Genomic DNA, 11,205 nt, shown 5'->3' on the forward strand with positions numbered 1-11,205 from the left:
TTCACACACAAGTTATGTTACAATACAACTTTATTAATGTATTTTATTTATTACAAATTTAATATTGAAGAATTATAATTCTTTGCCCTTTTGTAGCACCACCACAATTGTATTTATTGCACCAAAAACCTATTATAGATCTTATTACTTTGAAACTTCCAAATTATTCATATTACCACCTTCATATTCTAAACCACATCATTTAAATATTGGATACAAAACTAAAAAAATAATACTTTTTTTATTTTCACCCTATTAAATAAAACCACTCTTCTACAAAACAAACTCTTTCCCAGCAATAGTAAGGCCTAGTCTCTTTCCATAGCTAATAGCTATAGCTAATTGGAATGGAATTGAAAAAATCATGGTTAACCAAAATATTTTAAATGTACAATATAATATTTTTAAAGATGATTTTAAAAACAGAATAAATTCCTTAAAGTATGTTTTAGAAGAAAAATGATCTAATTACAATGTTTTATAAATGGTTTAAGGTCATATACTTTTCTACAAATGAACAAGGTGAGTAAAATGCAAACATCCTCCGTCCACTTTAGTGGCTTTAGTTTTCTCATCTCCATGAATGATCTCTCTATATAACACCGAGCTACATTTTTACTTCCTGATTTTATGGTTTGATAGGAGGGGGGCAGTTTCACAACGATTGAGGCTAGCCAGACTACGATGCGCCGAGAAGAGCACAATTTTTAGTTAGGATCACAACGGCAACCCAAACCAGTGTGAACAAGTGATCAATTCTCTGAAACAATGAGATGTACTTTTATTGGATCACAATATACGAAGGCTCACAGATATTCTAATGTGTGTCAAAGGTTACATAGTGGGACGAATTGGGAACCTCTAGAGTACGAGATCACTCAGCTCATGCTGTCGCAGTTTGACGTAAAAGATCAATATTTACACTTTCTCTGCGATTACAAGCGAGGTTGAAATTGAACAGTTCCACAGAGAGTACCCACTGCGACTGATTCTCCTACATAGCTCAACCGAATTCTAGGTTGTCATGCACGTAGAAGAGGGCACGCACTACATCTCTTCGGAACCTCTCTGGCTGCACAAACCAGCGAAATCCTTGTAAAAAAAACGCACAGACACTAGAATCACGACGTGGATCCTAAGATTGATTGAGATGTCTAACCCAGTTTCGATTCCACCCGCTCTACCTCCGAAGCTTCTCTAAAGCTTACGAAAGCTGCTGGGATTGCAGATACCTGAAACACTCCGGGCTGCGTCTGGTCGGGGCTGCGTCTGGTCGGTGCCGAAACTGGGTCGAGACTTCACCCCCGCGAGAGCTTCGAACTGAGCAGTGATACTGAGCAGCATTCGCTGTTGTTGTTGTTGCTGCTGCTGCAGCCGAGGAAGCTGGCAGCGGGGCCACTGCAAATCGGAGACGTGGTGCTTTCGGAGCACGACGATGCCGCATTCCCGGCGGCAAAATTTGCCATTGCAAATTAGGGCCAAGCGGCTCGAAAGTGCACGGAACCAGAGCTGTGGATCTTTTGACAAGACCGTGGATAACTTCATTCATCGATGTGGGATGTCGGGACGACGACGAATGAGTTACATTCATCCACTTGCGTTCTCTCTTGGTAGATTCCACCTTCCTTGTTCTGCAAGCATAGTGTGTTTTGAAACTTCATCATGTAACAAGTTTTGAAAACCAAGTCATTTTTCAAATAAATCAATTACAACTTAATTAATCAGGGTATTATATTTTGTTTCTATTTATACTATTTACTTAAATAAAATGAATGGTTCAATACTTTAACTTTTTAACAACAACAGTAATAATAATAAACAATATTAAACTATATTTAAAAATGTTTTATAGTTTTGTCTCTGTTTTTATTTTATGTGTGAGGGAAAAAAATATTTTAAGATGAATGAAAGTGTAACAGTTTTTTTTTTGAAGTTTCACAAATTTCATAGATTAGTATTTAATTTGGACTATATATCTTAGATAATAATGATTATAATCTAAATGATTAAATTACTATACAAATGAGGAACTTTTTTGATGATGGTTAGAATGGATTGGTTTATTTAATAAATTTTTGGTTCAATTTAACATTTCCTAAAATATAATAATAAAACTAAAGTTACAAGTATTCAAATTGAGTATCCATACACTATTGACTCCAAAATCATCATAAAACTTAGACTTCTATGTTATGACACTTAAAGCCTTAAAGCAAAATTCAAGTATTTTTAAAAAGTACGATATATTAATACTCGTTTAAAATATGTTTATAATACCTAATTGAAGTCAAGTACTCGTAAAAGTTGACTTTTGGTAATTTCACTCAAAATTAAAATTGAAACCCAATGAAGTGATATATTTTTTTTCTAAGATTCTAAAATAACAACATAAAGCTATTAAACGTGCTTTTGTTTGTTTGTTTGTTGTTTTATTTTCTTAATTGATTATTTTTTGACTGTGTAACACACTAAAAAATTCATCAAGTATAAAGTAAAAAAATTATAAAAATTTACCAATTTACCAAAATATTGGATTCAAATTACATGTAGAAAAACAGAAAACATGTTATTATATTTAGGCTCCTAATTAAAAAAATAAAAGAAAATAAAACTCAAAAATAAAATACATATATATATAGAGAGAGAGAAAAAAAAATGTTAAATAGACCTAGGGTTTTACTAAATCAACCTATCCATAATGAAGAATATGGTAATCATGATGAATGTGGTTGGTTTTCATTGGTTTTGGATCCAATAATGGAGAAATGAATGTAGAAGTTTGTTTTTTGTTTTCTTTTTTCTTTTTCCCGTGATGATTAGGATAGGTGGGTCAATTTAGTAAAAACCTGGGTTTATTTAGCATTCTTACACACACACACACACACACACACATATATATATATATATATATATATACATACATACATACATTTGTATATAAAACATATTACAATTGGATTAAATATAAAAATCAAGGAACTTTAAGAATATCAATCCAAGTATACCTCAAATTGCCCGACGAGAAATTCCCAATTTCACCACCAGTAACTGATAAAATTCACCTGAGGTAAGAAAAGTCCGAGCTGGATAACAGGGAGGGTTTACCAGGGGTAAGAAAGGGCCAGGGAGATTCGGAAGCGGAGGAGAAGGGGGTGAGCCCAAGCCCAAGCCAAAACCAAGCCAAGCCCAGGCAGGCAGGGACAGAGCTCGTCGGCGCTTGTTTGCTTGCTTGGTGGCGCTCCTTTTTGGCCCGAAGCCATGGCCACGCCATAGCCACACCCTCTCTAACTCACTCACTCTAACTCTCTAACTCGCTCTTCCTCTCGCCGTCCCCGCGCTCCTTCGCCCTGCTGCGCTCCAAAGCGGTGCCGCCATTATTCGCTTCTACTCCTATTGCTTCTGGTCGATAATCGCCGCAATGTGCTTCTAGTTCTGCTGAAGCTTCTGCTTACCGCTCAATTCTGGTATTCCCTGGTGCAGGTAAGCGTGGGTCTGCGTCGTCTTGGCCGTGGTTTCGCCTTAGCTGCGTTGAATTTGAGCTCTGGCTTGAGTGGATTTGCATTCGGATGTCGCCTTTTAGGTAGTGTGTGTTTTTAATTTATTTTATTTATTTATTGGATTGGATTGTTGTGATGGAGCTGAATTATCCAGTTAGGATGAGGTTTTGGGAATTCGGGGGATTTGTATTTGGAGTTGGATAGGGCTTGGATTGGATGTTTAGGAGGGTATTGGGAAGCTCTGGATTGGGATGCAATCACTTACGATTGTTTGCTGAGGGTGTTAGCGCGCTGTCGTGTCCAATTTTATGCGTCGGTTGTTGAGCTTCTGGCATATGGTAGAAGTGGTCTCGGGCTGAAACATGGGTTTTTTGTTGATTTGTTGTTACAGGCTCTGTTTTTTTTAGTAATCACATGGTTAAACTGGGTTGAGTTGCTGAAAGAGCAGGATCATGGTTTGCGTCACAGTGTGTTGCAGTTGAAGTTTCTCCTATTTTGACGGTTGGTCGTGGCACTAGTATCGAATAGCTGGGTTGAGGGATTTCTACTGTTCTTTGCCCATTTTGCGAAGAATTCATTATGTGCGCGTTTGTGAGCGAGTTTGTTCCGTATCCATCTCTACCCAAGGCTTTGTCGTCGTTTCGTCGTCTATGTGGTTTTGTTAGGTATCACTTCTTAAAATTGACTGGTGAAGCGAAGTTCAGCGTTGAGAGCCCTAATTTGGAATGAATTGTTAGGTCTGACTGGTGAGATTCTTTTGCATAGCCATTGCTATAATGTCCTCTACACCTTTGACGTTCCGTGCAATTTTTGTGCATGATTCTGGTCGCATACACAGGTGGCAAATTGTGATTTATCTTAATGAATGGGAAAAAATTGATCAACTACTGAAGGGTTTTCCTCTTTATGAGTTGGTGCAACAATATGTTGGTTGGGCAGATCACTGTCAAGTAGTGGCTTTTTATTTACATTATCTTTCTTGGATTTTGGAGCTGAAACAGTAATTTGTGCTTGAGTCGTTGTGATGTTGGGGTTTTCGGCTTCCTATTATCTGGTTCTGGTCCTCGATGCCAATTACAATGTTCTTTGGAAGCACGAATTATAGCTGGCTCGTGTTGTGTCCATTTCTAGTTCTGGTGATCAGTTGCATTCGTATTAACATCCTTCTGATAGATTGAATATTGAAGCTTTAATGTTTTTTTCTTGGCGATTCCTAATATTTCGTGTTTTCGGTTGGAGTAATTTGATTAAGGATTTTGATTTAGTATGTCTCATGAAATTAACTGCCTGATTTAACAGAATCTCATTGTTGTCAAATTTGTCTGAAAAGCAAAATGCATTCAGCTGCGGTTTCAGACTGGCGGCCAGCGTCGGCACCGAGCACCATTACCGCATTTTCGTCCAGGAGCACTTCTTATTCCACAAGATATCCTGGGTCTCCTTTTGTTTCAACTCACCAGTACAGAAATACATCGAGATCTTATGGACCGACGTTTCGATTAAAAGGCGCACACGGAAACAAGCAACGGATTCACCTCAAAACGAAGGCTGTGTTTAGGTTACCAGGTCTTTTCACGCGATACTTATCAGGTTTTTCTAGGAGTGAAATTCTAGGCAAGCAGCTAGGGCAAGTTCTACCGCAGGGCTGGAGGAAAAGTTTGAAAAAGTTACAGGTTCCGGTTGCTCTTCAGCAATTTGAGAACGAAGACAATGACGCACGAAGTTTCGCTCCAGAATTAAAGACCAAATCTATCGAGATTGACTCGCTACCACCTTTTGTCCGAGACAGTACCATGAAAGCAGTAGACGATCTTGGAAGGCGAGTAACAGTAGGGGATGTCGCGTCGCGTGCTGGGTTGAAGCTCACGCAAGCAGAAACTGCATTACAAGCCCTTGCAGCAGACTCTGGAGGGTTTTTAGAGGTACTGATCAGCTGGATACTTTAGTTGCACATGCAATTGACCCGTCAAAAACTTTTTTGTAGAGGCCCCGCATCATTGCATTACTGAGTTTGCCACGTCTACATGCTGCAAATCACGTCCTATTTTCGTTATGAGATTAGCTAGAATATATTCTTTACCGAAGTGCTGTAGCAATTAGTCTAAGTTTTTTTTGGAATTATTGGGCAACAGGTTTCAGATGAAGGTGATGTGCTGTACGTACTGCCCAAAGACTATCGAGCTAATCTTACTAGCAAGTCTTTGAGATTGAAGTACGAACCCCTACTAGAAAAACTCAAGGTGAGTTTGTTATTCTATCTGACAGAATTTCTTTTGCTCCTTTTCAGTTCATATTCTACGCTTCCTTAGTTAATAGATTACTTCCGGTAAAAAGACGGGGTACCGAAACATTATAAAATCTGTTTCGGTTTATTTTGGTCAGGTGCCTGTTGTAGAGACATTGTGCAATAACGGTTTATTCACCGTACTGCGTGTTATATATAACAGAGCATTTTGCTTCTCACCTGCTAATGTTCTTTCGACTTTGTAGGCTTTAGCAGAATATGCGATTCGAGTTTCTTTTGGAACTGCTCTGCTTGCATCGATTGTCATTGTTTACAGTACGATACTTGTCATTCTCTCTTCTGGCAGAAGGTGCGTGATAGCAGCCAGCAGATTTTATGGATGTCCAGTTCAGCTAGGATATGGTCTGAAACATTAAATTGGGTTTTTCACATCTCAATTTGTAGAAGTAGCATGTTGCAAATTCTTGCGTTTTGTTTTGGATTTAGGGTCTCCTAGTTAGGTTGGCGTGGTTATTTGACTTACCGCATGGAAAATTTATGCAGTGACGATGACAATCGAGGTAATCGAGGTGGTTATCAAAATCAACGGTACAACAATCCAGGGTTCTCTATGTATATCAGTCCCGCTGATCTATTCTGGTAAGTTACCTCGAAATCAGGAAATACAATCAAAGACATAGAGATGCCATTTCTCTTTTCAGATAGAGTAATTCTTACTGAATTTCCCTTCAACATTTTTTTATACCTTTTTCTAAAACTCTGGTGCTTTTGAACAGGTATTGGAACCCAAATTATTACAGAAGCAGGAGACCTTCCAAACGGGGTGGTGGCATGAATTTTTTTGAGAATGTAAGTGAACACAACGATACTTTTCTGTTGAGCAGAATGTTTGAGTGTTGGGAAGAACACCAATATGTCGATACGCAAGAAGTGCTCTTCCTTTGGAAAAGCAGCTCTTTGCATAGCAATCATTACGAGTACAACTCTTAGAATTTTTTTGAGCAATATTTAAGGTTGTTCCTCCATTTTTCTGATCTTTCTGAAGGTATGTGCGAACTTCTTTGTCAACCTTCATGAGTAGCACAACTGAATCGATGATTGGAAATGCCCCTGTAGGTGTTTTCTTTTGTATTTGGGGATGGTGATCCAAATGAAGGCCTTGAGGAAGTTCGATGGAGAGCGGTAAGTTTTTCCTGATAATTTTTTCTCTGCCTCATTCGCAGGAATTATATTTTTGGCCACCTCTCTTCATTTTCCCGCTGGTTGTAAAATCCCTTGTGTGCTAACCTGGGTATTTGTTGCGTAACTTTGAAATAGACACTTAAGTTAAGCCTTTAGTTCCATGCTTTACAACGGACATACTGGTTAATTACTTCTAGTGACCTGGCGGCTTAGTCAACGAATCCGTATTGATTTTTGCGTTGGGAAGCGCTGAACTAATATGTGAGTCAATTATTGTTGATAACAACGGTCAGATTGGAGATACAATAACCAGCAAAGGAGGCGTAGTTTCAGCTGAAGAACTTGCTCCATTCTTGGATGTACCACCATACAGTGAGGAGACAAAGGTAAGCCACTTTCCGAATCCTGTGTATCTGGGATTAGTGTTGGCAGCCGTACTCTTTCTTCACCCTAAACTTGCCAACGTAGTATGAATTGGTGGCCTTTGTCATTACGTTCATTTTACTGATGATTACAGTGTAATACAGGGAGACGAATCATATGTATTGCCCGTTTTGCTTCGTTTTGATGGTCATCCCGAAGTTGATGAACAGGTAGGCAAATTTATCGCAAACCTTGCATACATTATGTTTTTCATGCGAAGTGTCCTGTTAAGCTCTCAGATAGCCTTTCAAACTTGCAGTAGGTAGTCTGGTTTTCTGGAAGACACTTGTAGTTAGTTGTGTAGTTGAAAGAAGCTCGTAAGAGCTCCGCATAATAAGAATGCTGAAAGTATTTACTGGTTGTTCACATCACCAGTAATCCTTAATGAACGTGGGATTTACTGTCATCGTGGATTGCTATTTAGGGAAACATCCTTTATCGGTTCCCCTCACTGCAGCGAACAGCAGTAGACTGGCTTGGTCGGAGAAAGGAGGCACCAAAAGGAGGCTCAGACCTATATTACTTCCAGGAAAACCAATGGGCTTTTAGGTGGGTGTAGCTCTATAAATACGGATGTTGGATACTGTGTGACAGTCGTGCTGGTAGAAGAAGTTATGTTGTTATGGAACTCTAGATCATTTCAAATGCTTTGTCGATTGCACCCTTCTGTTTTGATCTGAATTTTATTTAATTATGTTGTAATTGCTGATGTCTATATTTTGCATTGAAGATATGAATATTCTTATGAACCTGCCCGTTTTTCATGTCCAGCAAAGCAAGAAAGGTGGAACAGGCTTTAGTAATCGGGCTGGGATGCCTCAACCTTGCCGGTGTTGTTATTTTAAGCAGTATGCTCCGGTAATAGCTCCACCTTGCCTCTATATCCTACTCCAATGTGGTGGACCCAATGTAGGTCTTGTCATGGTGATAGATATCTGATAGCTTTCTCGAAGTGTAGGTCTGAAACACTTTCTTGATTTGAATTTCAGATTCAAAGCAGCTACATGCATCAACCGTGACTTTCGAGTTTTCATTTTTGTCTTGAACATTTAATTTCTCTTCAGTGACGTGGTTTTAGCGTTCTCAACATACTTTGTGCTCTTTTTTCAGTGACTACTCTTTTATTCAATCTTTTCGTGGAAGTGGCTTGATTCCATTTGCTTTCAAAGCTCTACCCTTTTTACAGGTTCGTTACCAAACATGGTCAAACCACATGCTCTTAAGTCGTTTGGAATAGTAATAGACTGAACTGATGAGTGAAATCTTAGTTGTGCAGCTTAGTTAGGTTTCTTTTTGTACTGTTGATTGTGGCATCATACTTGTGAACACCGGAAATGTCACTCATCTTTCACCTTAGTAATTTGCTTGCATTCCGGGTATTGGTTTTTGGTTGCAGGCGTACACGGCGTCTTTCTTTGCAATCCCGGCATTTAGGTGGTTCCTACTGCAGAGACGTAATGCCCAGATAGAGCAACGAAACAACGCTAGATTGGGTTGGTTGGCTGCCTTGGATAGGGCAGGTGCTGAGCTTCGTCAGAAGGTAATCTACTAGACATAGTTGCTGCTCTTTGTTTTATTGAACTGATGAGTAAGTTTTTTCATCTTTGTTTTCTGTTAATGATTACGTCTATGAATAGTCTCAATGTCTTGCTCATTTTGTTGCTGATGATAAGAACATTGTGCACGGTGCGATGCTTATGTGTTACTTTATTTTATTGTCTTACAGCTGAAAAGTGCGAGAGATTCTGCTAAGCGGACTGTGCTAGGACGCGATCGTATCATCTATTCTACAGAGACAGATATATCGACGCAAGACTACGAGGCTAAGGACTGGGAACAGCGACTTAAGGAACGGAAATAAGGTTTTTCTGTTTTGTAGTACTTGTTTGCTAGTGAATTCAGATTCAATGACGTCAATGTAATTTAATTTTTAATTTAAAAAAAATTGGTACAGTATGCCCTTCTTTTATCTCCCTTGTTTATTCTTCATGAATTCCACATGCGGCAACATACCCGATGCTCTTAATTCAATGACGTAAGTTAGTGCCTTAATCGAATCACGAATTCATAGGTCACCTTGATTCAAAAATGAGTTATAAATAGAACCCTACAACATATCATGTGAACAGACACACGTTTTTAGCAACATGCATTGTGGAGCCACTGAACTGGATTTACATGTCATGGTATTATCTTCTTGGTTCTGCATTTTCTTTTTTGGCGTCTGTTACTGAGCCTGTTACCAATCCTCAATTTTCCGAATATGGCACGAGCCTTCTGGGCAGTCACTTAAATAGGAGTCCTAACTTCCGGCAGTCCTTTCGTCTAATTATATGTATATTCGGTGGTGCCTTAATCAACATTGTAGAATTAATAGTGGAGACAGGATCTTGTTACGGAAGAACGTCCAGTCTTCTCCGATACAGAGCGATCCTTAATATGTTTACTTACACAAGAAATATTTCTATAACCTCATGCAATAATCAGGAATTTATATTCATAGATCTCATGTAGAACATGCTTCATTGTGCGCGTCGGATTAAATTGTGTGAATCTGGTGTGTGCAGGGTATCTGTTATCCTATTTTTACTTGAAATTTGAACAATACTTTCCCAAGCTCAACTCCATAGCTGATAATCATTACTTGAAATGTCCTTCAGAAACTTCTATTTTCTATATTTTCCGCTAAAACGATTACAATCTTAAGGTGTGTAAATGAACATAATTTGCCATCAACCCTCATTTCTCATGTACCCTAAATTTGCCATCAACCCTCATTTCTCATGTACCCTAAATTTGCCATCAACCCTCATTTCTCATGTACCCTAAACCACCAACTTATCAGGACTCGTATCTTCACAGAATATTCGAATGAAGCATTATATTAATGCATGTCAACGCTTTATAATAATGATCGGTAAATGGGGGAAAATGGCCGTAGCAACAAGTTATGAATGCGAGGTTCCGTTACGATTATGAACGAGATCACTTCAGGAAGGGTTCCGTGGATGCATGGTAGGAAGGTGCGGCGAATTTGAGGAATAGGTGGGCGGGGATTGGTGTGGAGCGAGACGTGAGAGCACGTGAGAAAGTGGTGAAAGGGATGCGTGGCGTAAGTATGGTTGGGTGGTGAAAGGGATGCGTGGCGTAAGTATGGTTGGGTGGTGAAAGGGATTGAAGCAGAAAGCAATGTTGGCAGCATGAAACAGATGAGGTTGTGAAGAGGAGCAGTGGAGTTGGGAGGCAACACACGCGGTAATGAGATCGTAATGAGATCGTAATGAGATCGTAATGAGCGATGGGGGTGATGAGCGAGATGGTAATGAGAGCGACAAGGGAACTGGGTGGGGCGGTGTAACAGATGGGGGTGGTTGTGGGTATGGTTGGAATGAGCCACGTGAGAGCAGGCATGAAGGCCCGAATCCGCGGCTCCATAGTCCAGTGGTTACGACTTTGGACTTTGAATCCAAAAACCCGAGTTCGAATCTCGGTGGGGCCTCCGGGGGTAGGGTGAGGAGGTTGCGTGGGGACACTCACGAAGATCTAGATTGAGGGGACGCAGTGGCTGTAGTTTAGTGGTGAGAATTCCACGTTGTGGCCGTGGAGACCTGGGCTCGAATCCCAGCAGCCACACTTAACACACTCCCCCACCTCCAACTTTTACTCTCTCCAAACCTCTTCTTTTCTCTGTTTCTATCTGATCCTCTCTCCACACTCCCGTTTGGACTCTCCTTTCGGTCATCAACCCGAAAGGTCTTGCACTTCGACACTCCCACCCCCCACATGGAGTCTCGAAGACTTTCACGCTTCTCCCACTTCCCCACACCCTCTTCCATCCACCCAATGCCCTATCCACCT

The 11,205-nt window shown here is 39.9% G+C and overlaps 2 protein-coding genes and 2 non-coding genes across 6 annotated transcripts; 3 read left to right on the forward strand and 1 right to left on the reverse strand.

The window, feature by feature from the left end:
- Window positions 1–756: 756 nt before the first annotated feature.
- On the reverse strand, window positions 757–3,271 carry LOC112276977 (uncharacterized). Its single transcript, XM_024508845.3, has 3 exons — window positions 3,063–3,271; window positions 1,233–1,655; window positions 757–1,072 (listed from the first exon to the last, which is right to left on the reverse strand). Exons 1-3 carry the CDS (start codon window positions 3,269–3,271, stop codon window positions 1,048–1,050), a joined length of 657 nt encoding a protein of 218 aa, XP_024364613.3. The 3' UTR covers window positions 757–1,047.
- On the forward strand, window positions 3,212–9,316 carry LOC112276923 (uncharacterized protein At5g03900, chloroplastic). 3 transcript variants are annotated; one of them, XM_090247245.1, is made up of 14 exons: window positions 3,212–3,580; window positions 4,828–5,419; window positions 5,630–5,737; window positions 5,988–6,091; window positions 6,286–6,381; window positions 6,519–6,591; window positions 6,859–6,924; window positions 7,218–7,310; window positions 7,452–7,517; window positions 7,772–7,896; window positions 8,119–8,205; window positions 8,458–8,533; window positions 8,744–8,887; window positions 9,074–9,316. In XM_090247245.1, exons 1-14 carry the CDS (start codon window positions 3,567–3,569, stop codon window positions 9,206–9,208), a joined length of 1,779 nt encoding a protein of 592 aa, XP_090103371.1. In that variant the 5' UTR covers window positions 3,212–3,566; the 3' UTR covers window positions 9,209–9,316. The 3 variants fall into 3 exon arrangements, with proteins under 3 accessions (XP_090103371.1, XP_090103373.1, XP_090103372.1); XM_090247247.1 differs by having other exon boundaries at window positions 3,212–3,480; window positions 4,797–5,419; XM_090247246.1 differs by having other exon boundaries at window positions 3,212–3,480.
- A 1,458-nt stretch (window positions 9,317–10,774) lies between these two features.
- Window positions 10,775–10,846, forward strand: TRNAQ-UUG (transfer RNA glutamine (anticodon UUG)). Its single transcript has one exon. It is a non-coding gene; the product is annotated as a tRNA-Gln (tRNA).
- Window positions 10,847–10,908: 62 nt separating this feature from the next.
- On the forward strand, window positions 10,909–10,980 carry TRNAH-GUG (transfer RNA histidin (anticodon GUG)). The gene has a single exon. It is a non-coding gene; the product is annotated as a tRNA-His (tRNA).
- Window positions 10,981–11,205: the final 225 nt, after the last annotated feature.

The sequence above is a fragment of the Physcomitrium patens genome, chromosome 24 (genome assembly GCF_059467195.1).
Source record: "Physcomitrium patens ecotype Gransden chromosome 24, ASM5946719v1, whole genome shotgun sequence".
Lineage (NCBI taxonomy): Eukaryota > Viridiplantae > Streptophyta > Bryopsida > Funariales > Funariaceae > Physcomitrium > Physcomitrium patens.

Coding starts and splice junctions, on each gene's coding strand:
- LOC112276977 (XM_024508845.3), bottom strand. CDS start 3,271: ATGGCGTGGCCATGGCTTCGGGCCAAAAAGGAGCGCCACCAAGCAAGC. Junction 1,656..3,062: donor TCGGACTTTTCTTACCTCAG/GTGAATTTTATC, acceptor TACATGATGAAG/TTTCAAAACACACTATGCTT. Junction 1,073..1,232: donor CGCAGCCCGGAGTGTTTCAG/GTATCTGCAATC, acceptor TGGTTTGTGCAG/CCAGAGAGGTTCCGAAGAGA.
- LOC112276923 (XM_090247245.1), top strand. Junction 7,518..7,771: donor ATCCCGAAGTTGATGAACAG/GTAGGCAAATTT, acceptor ATTGCTATTTAG/GGAAACATCCTTTATCGGTT. Junction 8,534..8,743: donor AAGCTCTACCCTTTTTACAG/GTTCGTTACCAA, acceptor TTTTGGTTGCAG/GCGTACACGGCGTCTTTCTT.